At 34.7% G+C, this 14,745-nt stretch overlaps 1 protein-coding gene across 16 annotated transcripts in view; it reads right to left on the bottom strand.

The window, feature by feature from the left end:
• Window positions 1–3,605: 3,605 nt before the first annotated feature.
• The window catches only part of CEP170 (centrosomal protein 170), a 146,779-nt gene continuing 135,639 nt past the window's right edge, over window positions 3,606–14,745 (bottom strand). For 15 of the 16 annotated variants that reach the window (XM_057550061.1, XM_057550042.1, XM_057550056.1 and 12 more), the window contains 4 exons: window positions 12,267–12,355; window positions 8,331–8,424; window positions 7,522–7,573; window positions 3,606–5,931 (listed from right to left, as the gene is read on the bottom strand). In XM_057550061.1, the coding sequence (XP_057406044.1) occupies window positions 5,642–5,931; window positions 7,522–7,573; window positions 8,331–8,424; window positions 12,267–12,355 (525 nt within the window). In that variant the 3' untranslated portion in view covers window positions 3,606–5,641. The remainder of the gene's footprint in view (window positions 5,932–7,521; window positions 7,574–8,330; window positions 8,425–12,266; window positions 12,356–14,745) is intronic. The other variant, XM_057550091.1, reaches the window with a different exon arrangement.

Below are 14,745 nucleotides of genomic sequence, written 5' to 3'. Positions count from 1 at the left end.
AAAAAGAAATAAAAGGAATCCAAATCGGAAAAGAAGAAGTAAAGCTGTCACTGTTTGCAGATGACATGATACTATACATAGAGAATCCTAAACACTCTACCAGAAAACTACTAGAGCTGATCAATGAATTTGGTAATGTAGCAGGATACAAAATTAATGCACAGAAATCTCTTGCATTCCTATACACTAATGATAAAAAATATGAAAGAGAAATTAAGGAAACACTCCCATTTACCATTGCAACAAAAAGAATACAATAGCTAGGAATAAATCTACCGAAGGAGACAAAAGACCTGTATGCAGAAAACTATAAGACACTGATGAAAGAAGTTAAAGATGATACAAACAGATGGAGAGATATACCATGTTCTTGGATTGGAAGAATCAACATTGTGAAAATGACTATACTACCCAAAGCAATCTACAGATTCAGTGCAATCCCTATCAAACTACAAATGGCATTTTTCACAGAACTAGAAGAAAAAATTTCACAATTTGTATGGAAACACAAAAGACCCCGAATAGCCAAAGCAATTGGCTTTGAGAAAGAAAATGTTGAGAAAGAAAAATGGAGCTGGAGGGATCAGGCTCCCTGACTTCAGACTATATTACATAGCTACAGTAATCAAGACAGTATGGTACTGGCACAAAAACAGAAATATAGATCAATGAAACAGGATAGAAAGCCCAGAGATAAGCCCACGCACATATGGTCACCTTATCTTTCATAAAGGAGGCAAGAATATACAATGGAGAAAAGACAGCCTCTTCAATAAGTGGTGCTGGAAAAACTGGACAGCTACATGTAAAAGAATGAAATGAGAACACTCCCTAACACCATACACAAAAATAAACTCAAAATGGATTAAAGACCTAAATGTAAGGCCAAATACTATCAAACTCTTAGAGGAAAACATAGGCAGAACACTCTATGACATAAATGACAGCAAGATCTTTTATGACCTACCTCCTGCAGTAATGAAAATAAAAACAAACAAATGGGATCTAATTAAACTTAAAAGCTTTTGCACAGCAAAGGAAACCATGAACAAAACGAAAAGACAACCCTCAGAATGGGAGAAAATATTTGCAAACGAAGCAACTGACAAGGGATTAATCTCCAAAATATACAAACAGCTCATGCAGCTCAATATTAAAGAAACAAACAACCCAATCAAACAATGGGTGGAAGGTCTAAATAGACATTTCTCCAAAGAAGACATACAGATGGCCAAAAAGGACATGTAAACATGCTCAACATCACTTATTATTAGAGAAGTGCAAATCAAAACTACAATGAGATATCACCTCACAGCAGTCAGAATGGCCATCATCAAAAAGTCTACAAACAATAAATGCTGGAGGGGATGTGGAGAAAAGGGAACCCTCCTACACTGTTGGTGGGAATGTAACTTGGTACAGCCTCTATGGAGAACAGTATGGAGGTTCCTTAAAAAACTAAAAATAGAACTACCATACGACCCAGCAATCCCACTACTGGGCATATACCCAGAGAAAACCATAATTCAAAAAGACACATGCACCCCAGTGTTCATTGCAGCACTATTTACAATAGCCAGGACATGGAAACAACCTAAATGTCCATCGATAGAGGAACGGATAAAGAAGATGTGGTACATATATACAATGGAATATTACTCAGCCATAAAAAAGAACAAAATAATGCCATTTGTAGCAACATGGATGGACCTGGAGATTATCATACTACGTGAAGTAAGTCAGACTGAGAAAGACAAATCTTATGATATTGCTTATATGTGGAATCTTAAAAAAAATAGTACTAATGAACTTACTTACAAAACAGAAGTAGAGTCACAGATGTAGAAAACAAACTTACGGTTACCAGGGGATAAGGGGGGCAGGGACAAATTGGGAGGTTGGGGATGACATATACACCCTACTATATATAAAACAGATAATAAGAACCTACTGTGTAGCACAGGGAACTGAATACTCTGTAATGGCCTATATGGAAAAAGAATGTAAAAAAAGAGTGGGTATATGTAAAAATGATTCACTTTGCTGTACACCTGAAACTAACACAACATTGTAAATCAACTATGCTCCAATAAAAATTAAAAAAAAAAAGAGAGAGAGAGAGAGACTATGGGCCTAACTACACCAAACAGGGGAACCAAGGGGAAAGGGGAGGTTGGAAGTCAGACCACAAAATGTTCCCAGAAACCTGAATAGAAAGTATTTAATTGAATCATTTGTTGAGCAGTATGCACTTACTTTTAAGAAACTGTCTATTGGGAGAGAGCTATGTAAACAATCCGCTGGGAGGTAAGGGCGAATGTGATCCTCCATCTGACATCATCAACTTATTTAACTAATTTTTAGTTTCTATCATCTGTTTCCCTATTCTAGAATATAAGGTCTGTGAAGGCAATCATTTACTTCTGTTCACCTACAGTAACCTCAGTGCCTACGTATGTGTTAGGCACTTAGTACACAGTTGTTGAATAAATATGATCTGGGCTATAACAAGGGGTTATAAGAACACAATGAAGAGAAGATTCTGTAGGGCAAGGAATCAAGAGAAGGTTTTCTGAAGAAAAACAGGAAGGAGAACCATTTCACAGTCATAGACCACTTGGATTAGAAGGGACTTGGATATCAAGATGCTTTCATTCTGCAGATCAGAAGATACAGAAACACATTTTTAGGTAGTGAGGAATGGGTCTGGAGCCTAAGCTTCTAAGTCTAGTTTCCTTTCAAAAGTTACGATCCTGTCAGGCAGAGACGTATATGGCAAGCAAAACCAAAGACAGATGAAGGAAGCAAAACAGCACAGACATTTTAAAATACAGTATACCCAGGAAATAGAGATTATTAATTTAGAAGGAAGAAACACATGTATATATAGGGCGGGAAGGGAAGGGGAAAATGTAAGTACGTGGCACAGCCCTTTGCTGTGGCCCAGTCAAGTGAGGGAAGCTTTATGAAGAGGTCGGTGGGACTCTGAGGAATGGAAGGAATGTGCATAAGCAGGAAGGAAGGGGAGGAAGAAGCAGCACACAGAGCGGTGAAGAAGCTCCAGACTGTCAGGAACTCATGGTGGAGAGTCTGTATCAGGTGTACACTGACATAAAAAAAGAGCCACATTATGGAAAGCCTAAAAAGGTCAGGCCGAGAAATAGAATGCTGAATAATAACATTATTGTTATTGTTAACAGGGAAATATTCAAGACTCTTGGGTACGAATGATACAATGAAAGAAAATGAGTCCAAATGGATAGTTCTTAAATTTAAGATGTATTTTAAATTCTTCTTTGTTCCCCAAATATATCACTGTCATAAAGCTTTCTGATGACTCCAGGCCAGCTAAAAATAAAGGCTGTGCATGTACCTATTACATCAGAGTATTAAGCTAAGAGAATTATATTTGCTATAATTTGCTAAGAAAATATTTTCTTCTTTAGCCCAAAATAGTATGAAGTTTTACAGTTACCACATATTAATTAAAACTGAAGAATTTCTTCTTTTGCTAAACCTTGGAAAATGATATACAATTATTATATAAATTGATGAAGCATTAGCAATCCAGATGGTAGAAGAAAGAAAATGTACAATCAACTGCATAAAGTTCCAGAAACACTTTATTTAAAAATGGAGTTGTAAATGCATAACAAAATAACATAAGTAATAAAGGTAACAAAAATAAATAAGGAGAATAATGTATTCATACAAAATAAAAATAACATAGTAAAAGGCCAAATGTTTGTAATTGAACAAAACTGTGTAAACACTTAAATGATAATGTAAGTAGAATAGATGCTAATATTTTCCTAAACAACTCCTTACCTTCTACTTCCATGTTGATATAATCAGTACCCAAACATTAAACAAAGAGGAAACAGTGGTGATTACTTTGTCATACTTTTTCTTCAAATGGATTGACCCTGTTTTAATGTTTCACTTATTTCTTCAAAGCAATTGTATCTTTCCATTCATGCTCTTTAAAATCATTTTTTCAGTCTTCCTTTATTAGACAGAATTGGGAATTTAGGTTTACAAGGAGAACAGTCCATTTACCCTATTTTTTTTTAATTTAAAGAAAAATATGAGATCCATTATACAACAGACTTTTGTTTTTACATCTCTACAAAACAGTTTTTTTGCATCTTTAACTGGCCCAACAGTACAGGATTTTAAAAAATCCTGTAAAGTTTTGAAGTGAACAGAGCTACTTTCTTAAAACAAATGTAGCACAGGATTATTGCTGAAATATTAGAGTATTTCATAAACGTTGCAAAAGTTGCAGTTTTAACCTTTATAGACTGATGGGGTCAAGGTCTACTAATAATATTTAACTGAATTAATAAGATACACCCAAATTATAGTGTTCTGGAAACATAAAGATAATTACTTTCTTTTTAAACTTATCCAAATGTGAACTTACTGGAAGGAGAAGAAACAAGTTTATAGAAGATACTTTTCATAAGCTTCCTGTTTAGCACAGGCCCAAAGCCTTGGTCGTTGTCGCCTTGCAGGGTCCTTATAAATGTACACGACTGAGACAGGATTTACTACTGGGTCCTACAGGGAAACACACAGAAGCAACTCATTGCTTGGGAGTGAAACTATCCACTAATCTTATGACTACTGGTTCTCCAAGTTTCCTAATGCCAAAAATTTTAACTTCATGATCATTTCAAGGGAAAAATTTTTTCAACTGTCACATATAAACTTGGTAACACAGGACCAATATACATGTTCTTAGTTTTAAAAATATACTCCACCCAAACTATCTGTCTAGTTTAATCCTTCTAGTTATTTGCCCTAAAATGAGACAAAATCTTACTTTCATTAAAAAAAAAAATGGTAAAAAGTGCCAAATTCATCTTTTTGAAAGTGGAGTAAAACACTGTGGGGTTAAAACAAATACAGTTATCCATATCCTATATACAAAAAAAAAAAAAGATGGTTAGTCCTTACTGACATATAGATATGCCCACCTACCACTCCCAGCAAATCTTAGTGCAAACGTAATAGTTCATCTCCATAAACCCCAAGAAAATTTACGCAGCAACAAAGTTATATAAATCACATATATGTTGGAAAATTTTAGAACACAAGAAGGACTGTTTTGAAAGGTCAGTTTGACTGCGGAGAGTAATATGTCATTGTATCCAATGGTAATGAATACTAATATAAATCCTATTATTTAAGAAGCAAATATAAGTGTTTAACAAATCTGTACAGATGAAGAGGAAGTCCATTTCAGGGAGCAGCTTGGCACAGGATACATGGGGGTCAGAAATGTTGGGTATTTAGTTTGCTTGTAGGTCACAGCATGGCTTAAAGAAAAAAAACAAAGATCTATGAAGGGAAAGAATGCAATTATCTAATTCAATTTGAAAATCATAAAACCACAAAATGTGAAACTGTCACAATCTGATTTTTCCTCTATGTGCATCAAATGGTTATCTATATGGTTTGAAAGGATTACTATGACTCCACATTATAGATAAAAAATAAATAAATAAAATTAAGAAGACAGAGATAACAAGATTGTAGTTGACCAAGCTCTCTTATTTTGTATAAGTCAACACTATGCTGCTTCCAATATTCCTAGTCATTCCACAGGTAATTATTTTTAACAAGCAAGAGAAAGTCATTCATGTACTGTAACATCTTCCTCTTCCCCATCAGGGTTGAACCTATTGAAATGTATACTGAAATCAGCCTCAGATTCGGCATTCTCAAATTCAGCTGAGACTGAAACAGCAGCAGGATGAAGAACCCTAGCTTCTGGTTGGCAAAGTGTCGGTGTCTGACCCGGGCTGCTGTGGTTATTCACAGGACTGGACTTCTGTTTTGATGGAGATGGCAAGATAGCACTGGAAAATCCCATGTTGTTCAGAGCTTCCAGAGTTCCATCTGGGTCAATCATAGCATTGATTGCTGAAAGAAAAAAAAAGGAATAGAGGGAAAAAGATATAATTGCAGATACAGTTAAACCTGGATATGAATATTGCTTATGACTTGGATAATATTTCAATGACTGACGCTTATATGAGCTTAAACTTGGCTAATCCTTTCAATTCTATATTTAAAACCCCGCTTTCAGGAATTCTGGGGCTGATCTATATTGTAGATTATAAAAACCTAAAAGCTTCCCTTGAGTAGGCTACTTATGGGCATCTGAGCCTGCTGGAAGACTAGGATTTGGAGATATGGAATTCAGGAAAGATCTTTTTGAAATATGCTTTAATCATTATAAGAGGATGATGAAAATATTGGTTATGATTTAAAGAAACACTCCTGGCCTTATTTATTACTCAGATAATTGGAGATTGGTTGCTAAAACGCTGTTCAGAGTAACCTGAAGGTTGAGGAGGCCAAAGTCGTATCAGCACACTCTGAATGCTACCACAGCATGCCGTCATTCATCCTGGTGAGAGTGCTAGGGTATTAGCCATGTACAAGTATACATGTTACCACTGGGCCATAAAGTTCCCCTCATAGCCCAGATACTAATATCCCGTGTCAGCCCCAGCAGGCCAAATAGACCCTGCTACCTCATGGGAAGGGCCAGATAAAAACCAGCTTTCAATCCAAAAGATCCTTGGCGTGGACAAGGGAAAATCTTGGACAGTGATTTTCAACTTGGCATTGGGTAGAGTGGGGAGTTGGGAGAAAGAAGCACCACAGATACAAGAATTATTTAAGAGGTCCTTTTAAAAGCATACGCCCTCCTCCCAGCTAATAATCATGTAAACAAGCCACTTTGCCTCATGGGGGTTATATTATAACCCTTAGGTGTGCTGAGGCTGAAAAAAAGGTTAAGAATCACTTAGTAGGACCAACATATCACGCCTCTGATAATTCAATCAACAAAGACAGTAGAATTAGCAACTGACTCTGGAATCTGCTTGTTGTACCACTGGGGACTTCCAGGTCAAGACACACATAGGCATAAATGCATAATTAAAGATCTGACATACACCAAAAACAATGTCCCTGTTGAAGTTTAGGAGGCCAACAGTCTCTTTTTTTTTTCCTTCTCTACCTCCTCCTTCTGGTCCTTGTGTCCAATATGCACTCATTTCTTGTGGTTTATCCAAATGATTATTATTTATAACATAAGTTCATTTGGGTTATACCATATATATAATTTAAGAATTATCAAATCAAGTAAACAATGCTGTCAATAAGCATTTTCACCTGCATATACACATTTTAATATTTTATATATTTTTCATATACTATTATTTATATATAAATAATAGATACTACATATAATACTATGAATTATAACTTCTAGCCTATGTGCCTAGAATTTAACTTTATTATATTTTTAATTATTTATACTGGTTTTAATACTTTCTTTTTATGAGTAATTTGAATATGTAGAACGTTATATCTTTATCCATACATCATTACACTTAATCAAACAGTGTTCTAATACTTAATAATATTTTAGAAATACCACTTAAGAATGTACTTGTCCCAAACTGTTAGCTCTTTACCCTTAATCAGTAGTAAATTTACCTTGTAGCTGCTTTTCAACTCTTTTTAGCTCCTGTAAGATAGAAGAAATCTCCTGTAGGGAAAGCAATGACAAAGATTAGCTTACTTTAATTAAAACATTTTTATTTGATTGGATAAGCAATGAACCTCACACTAATCTTATTTCGAATCCTTAATATTATCGACATGGCACCACATCTGTAGCAACAGGATACGAAATAATTCATGATATCCAGTAAACAAGATTCAAATTTTAAAATCTTTAACGTTGACACAGATTTTTTTTCAATGAGATGATGACAGAAGATGAAAAGTTCAAGATAATAATAATAATAATAAGCAAAGATTCTGAAAAACTTGTATTGATCAATCTTGCAACAACTTTGTAAAGGTGCTTAAGGATTTTCTTTGGAAAATGTATAAACTGCAACCTCGGTTTTAGGATGACTTCCTGAACAATAAAAATCTGTACAAATTCTTGAGGAGGAGACAAGCAGTCTATTAAGTAAATAGAAATGACTCATGTCAACTTATATTTGAGTTTGGCTCCTATTTCAAAATTGCTTATTTATAACATATAATTATTACAAGAACAAGAGTGTATAATAGTGAGAAACATAAAAGGTTCCTCCATACCCTCTGCAACTCTGAAGCAGTCAACATTTTAAATCCCTGTGAGAGACAATTGAAGGCATAAAATTTCCCAAATTTGTGCACTTACATCTTCTTTTATAAATGTAAATCAACAGTTTAAAAATAAGCATATCATTCCCTGAAAACAAAACCTTACTTTAAAAAAATGTTTTAATATTCAAGAAAAATGATCACACCATGCTTGAGGTTTTCACAATAGGGACTTCACTTTCAGCTCTTAACTTGCTTTCTATTTCATCCCAATTCCGATCTTTGTCTTTAAATAATATTCTATAAATAAAAAAATAAGCATTTTACTTTTCATATTTTAAAAACTTATCACATTTTTAATGATAATACAAAAACAACGTATCTTTTCAAAGCTACACAAGAATTAAAAAAAAACACTAAGTGTTAACACGAACTGTGAATTAAATACTGAGCCAACATTACCAATAAACTCATTTATGTGAGAGATTTGTACTAATAAAGTAACTGACTGGTTACGAATACACACATAAACCCTTTAGTACTTATCTCATTCTTTACTGAAAACCAAATATAAAACAAATGTAGATGAATAACCCCAAAATTTTATCTAATACTTGTAATTAACCATATAACCACCTTTTATAAAACACAACTTCATTCACAGAGAACATATGCAGTACAAATATAAGATGAAAATAGGTTGAATTAGGTATAAACAACTGTGTCTGTTAAGACCTCTTAACATAGGAAAAGGCTTCATACTGACTGAGCAAAGCGTGTACATTATTTCAAAGGTTGAAAACTAGAGTACTTATGCTGCTTTTCTTTAAAAATCCTAATTCCTGTTAGTATATTTGTACATAATAACCTATTAAGAGTTAAGACACTATCCTTTTGACAAAAACAATTGCTAATAAAGATCCTTATGTTCAAAATTAATTTCAAGTATCTTAACTTATAAAATAAAGTACCACAAAATTTTGACTTGTCTTTCAAATGTGGTATACTTCTCTCTTCAGTCTAGAAGACATGATTCGGCAGCTTTAGAGAGCTGTAAATACTAGGTACCTTTTTAGTTTCTATTTGAATTTCGTCATTGGGCTTGGAAATCTAGTTTAACTGCCTTATATAAAAACCAACACTGTACCAGAAAGTAAAGTATTACTATTAGAAGCTGATCAGTACTTAAGTAGTAAACTAAATTACATTTTTATTTGTATTTCTTCGAAGTTCAATATGCTAGGTTCAACTTATCTAAAAACATGAAATTCATAAACATCTAATCAAGTCTGGAACATCAACAGTTACAAATAACCATACTTAAAAAGGCAACAATGGTTCCAGAATCCTATATAAGAATATTCTTCTGATCTACTGTTAAAATTTCTATACCCAAAAGACTAAACATCCTTGCCAGCTATCTAAGAGCTGTTATCCTAATGACTATGATATTAAGGCATAAGAAATTATTATGTGCTCTATAAAAGAGTCCTTACAGCATTAGGATTGGTGAAAGTAAGAAAACAATGACTATTTCATGGACCAACTTAGAATTACAATGGACTCGTACAATATAAAAAGTCTGTGCTTAGCCACACTGAAAATTCAGTGAATTTTGCCAGAAGGTGGTTACTGAGTATAATGCTTGTGCTTTTTCAAATTGTTGAACCATACATATTTCACCTTTGCTGAAAATGTCTTAGAATTGTCACCTGAGGTTCCTAACTCACACACACACACACAAATGTCCCCAGAGTTCTAAGCCACTGAAGGGATAAAAAACTTAAAGACAATATGTCTTTATTGATAAGTTTACCCTTATCAATTTTCACATACAGCTATGAGTTTTAAAGAAGCTTAATTTCCTAGAGAGTAATAATTTAATAATCATTCATCAACAAATAGTAACAAATATTGTACATTCTAGTCACTGTATGTTTAGACAAAGACCCCTACTCTCACCGAACTTACATTCTAGCTCATTTATTTGAGCAGGCAGCTGTCTTTGCTACCTACATGTGATTTGTCTTAATTTCATTATTTTGCTTTACCATCTGTATTTTACTATTCACAACTTCTAATCCATCTAAGTCCAATCACCCCTTTTTATTTTTATTTTTTATTTTTTTTATTTTTTATTTTTTTAAAAACTTAGTTCATTTTTAGGCTTTTAATCTTTTTTTAAAAAATTAATTAATTTATTTATATTTATTTTTGGCTGTGTTGGGTCTTCGTTTCTGTGCGAGGGCTTTCTCCAGTTGTGGCGAGCGGGGGCCACTCTTCATCGTGGTGCACGGGCCTCTCCCCGTCGCGGCCTCTCCCGTTGTGGAGCACAGGCTCCAGACGCGCAGGCTCAGTAGTTGTGGCTCACGGGCTTAGTCGCTCCGTGGCATGTGGGATCTTCCCAGACCAGGGCTCGAACCCGTGTCCCCTGCATTGGCAGGCAGATTCTCAACTACTGTGCCACCAGGGAAGCCCCCACCCCTTTTTATTTTTAAAATTTATTTTATTATTTAAATAATATTTTTATTATTAAAATCATGTTACAAAGAAGTAAAAGGTATAATAACAATATATTTTCACTGGATCTCTCTAAATTAAAAATGTGCACATTTTCAGGTTTATAACTGATTTAGAGAAATTACATTAGTTGCAGGCTCTTAATTAATAATACCATTTTCTAATTTCTGATTGGGCTTATAAATGAGTGCATTATTTTCATTTTAATCGTACTCAGTGATTTAAGTCATTAGTGCTCTAACATCATCTTAGATGGAGTATTGTGTAAGTGTTCCTTTAATGACTACATCACTCCCAAGTTTGCTGATCCCATCTTCTGTCACAAGTAAGAGAGCTCTCCTTCACATGACAAACCATCCTCCTATGATTTACTAATCAAGCATGTGCCCAGAGACAAATGAAGCTCTCCCTTCCCTGGCGTAAAGCCCAACTGAAATTTGTAGGAAGAAAAAAGTCAGCTTAATCAATTACTTATTACACATGAATTAACAAACCTTTAGGGCCCAATCATATGCCTACTATTTAATACTAGGAGACATGCCTTGAGTTTGGCTCAAGTACTCAGTGTAGTTGAAGGTGATATATAACTGTTATCATTTTGAATTTAATTCCACCAATGGGATATCCTAAAACTAGAGCATTATGGGAGGGTTATTAACCAAGGGACTAAATTAATGAAATAAACATCGATTAACAGAATCTTATATGGGAACAAAGTCTCCAAACTCAGTCACTGATTGATTTTTTGACTGCACATTATTTGTCCAGCACTGTTTTGATGCCCTCACAACTGAGCGCAGAAGGCAGCCAAGTAAGCAGGTAATTACAATTCACTGGGATAAGTGTAAGAAGGGAAATATAGGATGTGATACTGTGGGAACCCGTAGGAAAGGCACTTGAGAAAATTCAGAGAAGGGTTCTTAGAGATATTGCCATGGAATTTAAGTCCTGAAGGATGGGAGAGGTGTTGGACACTCAAAAACTGGGTCCAGTTGAGAGGGCTAGGGGATGATGAGAGATGACAATGGACATACTTCATGGAGGGAATTGAGGAATAGAAAATTCAATACAACACAGTCCCTATACACAAGACTCTGGCTAGCGAAGGGGTCAGACACTGAAAAAATTATTGTAATTCAACATAAATAAATAGCAAAGGCATTAGAAAATCTAGTTTTTGACTATCTACGGCCTTTTAACATAAATTTTCTGAGTCTAACAAGAGTACTCATTTTGTTCTTTTTACTGATGAGGAAGCTGTAACTAGACTAAAGTTTGAGGTCTCATAAAAGATGCCCTAAAATTCTGTTAATTTCAAATACTTACTATTATTTTGTGGAAGAGCAAATTTTTCTGATTATTAATAAAATTAATCTAAGTGATTACAGCTGTTAGCTCTCAGTTACCAAGGGGCTGATTATTTGGGACATCTGTTCTCTTTTTGTTCCCTTTGTGCTGTCTAGCATATAGCTATAATATCTAAAAAGGAAAGAACATGCTAGTGGCAGCAGTAAGGTTCAGTACCATTGACTTCACGAGTTCCCAGAAGCTGTGGTAGCAGGCTTGCAGAAAGTGGAACAAATGGTAACAGAAGCAAGGATGTTTGAGTAATACAACAATACCTGATCTTTCCAGCTGTCTTATCTATGGACTGTCTTATCTTCCTAGAAAACTGAAAGACAGATGACAGCAGCAGATTATCTCCCATGACCTGAAACATGAAAAGAAAAGAACAGACATTAAAATAGTACTGCTCTATTGGATAACCACCAAGAATACTAGTCACAACTCACTACATTTAGGGGCATTTAATATTTATGCTAATTTTAATAAAGATCAATGAATCTAATTAGAGTAATGTGTAACTAAATTGAGAAAGAAAAGTAAGTATTAACAAAGGAGTTCTTTTTTGTTAAATAACTTGTCAAGTTTCCATATTATTTTCATCATATAACTTTCAAAAAACAATCCATATTATCTAATCTTCTATTACTACCATGATCCTGTCCCTCATGCTTCCAATTCAAATGATCATAAATGGGAAAATATAAGTAATTTATTATCTTTCAGTGTCTGACCCCTTCGCTAGCCAGAGTCTTGTGTATAGGGACTGTGTTGTATTGATTTTCTATTCCTCAATTTCCTCCATGAAGTATGTCCATTGTCATCTCTCATCATCCCCTAGCCCTCTCAACTGGACCCAGTTTTTGAGTGTCCAACACCTCTCCCATCCTTCAGGACTTAAATTCTATGGCAATATCTCTAAGAACCCTTCTCTGAATTTTCTCAAGTGCCTTTCCTACGGGTTCCCACAGTATCACATCCTATATTTCCCTTCTTACACTTATCCCAGTGAATTGTAATTACCTGCTTACTTGGCTGCCTTCTGCGCTCAGTTGTGAGGGCATCAAAACAGTGCTGGACAAATAATGTGCAGTCAAAAAATCATTCAATCAGTGACTGAATTTGGAGACTTTGTTCCCATATAAGATTCTGTTAATCGATGTTTATTTCATTAATTTAGTCCCTTGGTTAATAACCCTCCCATAATGCTCTAGTTTTAGGATATCCCATTGGTGGAATTAAATTCAAAATGATAACAGTTATATATCACCTTCAACTACACTGAGTACTTGAGCCAAACTCAAGGCATGTCTCCTAGTATTAAATAGTAGGCCAATATTCACCAAATAATATGCACACAGAGATCAAGAAGATTATAATCCTTGTTCTCCACAGTGGGAAAGATAATTTTAAAAAATTTACTCAAAATAATAAGTTTTAATGATGGGGGTTGTTACCACCTCAGTTGAACTTTATGGGCAAAACCAAGGGTTAGCAAACTTCTGTAAAGGGCCAGAGAGTGAAGACTGGGGCCATATGGTCTCTGTCCCAACTATGCACCTCATTATAGCAAAAGCAGCTACATTATAGCAAAGGCAGCTGTGTCATAATAAGACTTTATTTACAAAACCAGGTGGTAGGCTGAATTTGGCCTGCATCCTGTAGTTTGCCAAGAGCTAAACCATGAAAGGCACAGCTAGTGTGGAATGCTAGAAAAAGGACTGAACTTGGGACTAGATATGGGTTCTAAAATCAGTTCCTTACATTGTCAGAACTATATCTAGACTCTGTAAAAAAAAAATCCAGAAAATAAGATATGGGCTTGGATGTTAAGATGCTTTAAACACTGGTAGGGGAGATAACAACAACATACAGGAAATATTATTAAATATTTTTATAAAAACAATGTAAATAAGTACTAATTGTGATTCACTGCTTTACGAATTCTAATGAAAGGGAGTTCAGTGAGCGGTGGCATTAATAAGGAAAGTATCATGGAAAACCAGAACTTCAGTATGATAAGTATTTGAATTTAGTGAGGGATAAAAGGTAACTTAGGGTGTGAAAGGCAACATAAAGACAATGAAAGGCTAAATAAGCATAATGGTATTTTGTGAGCCTTGAGAAAAAAGGCCAAATAGGAGTAGAAGACATATTAATTAGGAAGGAGTGAGAAAGGGCAGGATAGTCCAAGGTAGATTATAACATAGAAAGGATATCTCTCTTTTCTACGTCATAGAGTTCAGTATCACAATGTATTAAAATTTTTCTGATTATCAACTATGAGATATCAATCTAAATGTTTCCATTCTCTTTAAAAATATAAACTTCTATAGTTTTATTACATTTAGAGGAATTTATCTTCCTAGACCTCAGGACAAGTAAGTATGAATAAGATTAGAGAATGGGCCCTTTCCCTGAAACCAAGAGCAACTTATCAACTATCAGGACAAAGAAAGTGTGTTCTAAAAACATCTAGCATATTATAATTGCAGCCATGGAACTAGCTACAGTGCTTCTCCATCAGGTAGATTTTTTTCTACTCTGTACTACTGCAAACATATATATTCTTATATACTAACTTTTACCTCCAGTTTCGTATATCCAGTGATCCACAGATGTGGTCTTAGCAACGAGAGACACATGGAGCAAACCTGAACTCAACCTACAACTTTTAATTGTCCAGCTGAGCAGTACCACCAGTTAACCCACAGGTGTGTGATAAATAAATGCCTATTGCTTTATGCCACTGAGATT

The sequence above is a fragment of the Balaenoptera acutorostrata genome, chromosome 1 (genome assembly GCF_949987535.1).
Source record: "Balaenoptera acutorostrata chromosome 1, mBalAcu1.1, whole genome shotgun sequence".
NCBI lineage: Eukaryota > Metazoa > Chordata > Mammalia > Artiodactyla > Balaenopteridae > Balaenoptera > Balaenoptera acutorostrata.
This window is presented reverse-complemented; position numbering and strand designations above follow the sequence as displayed.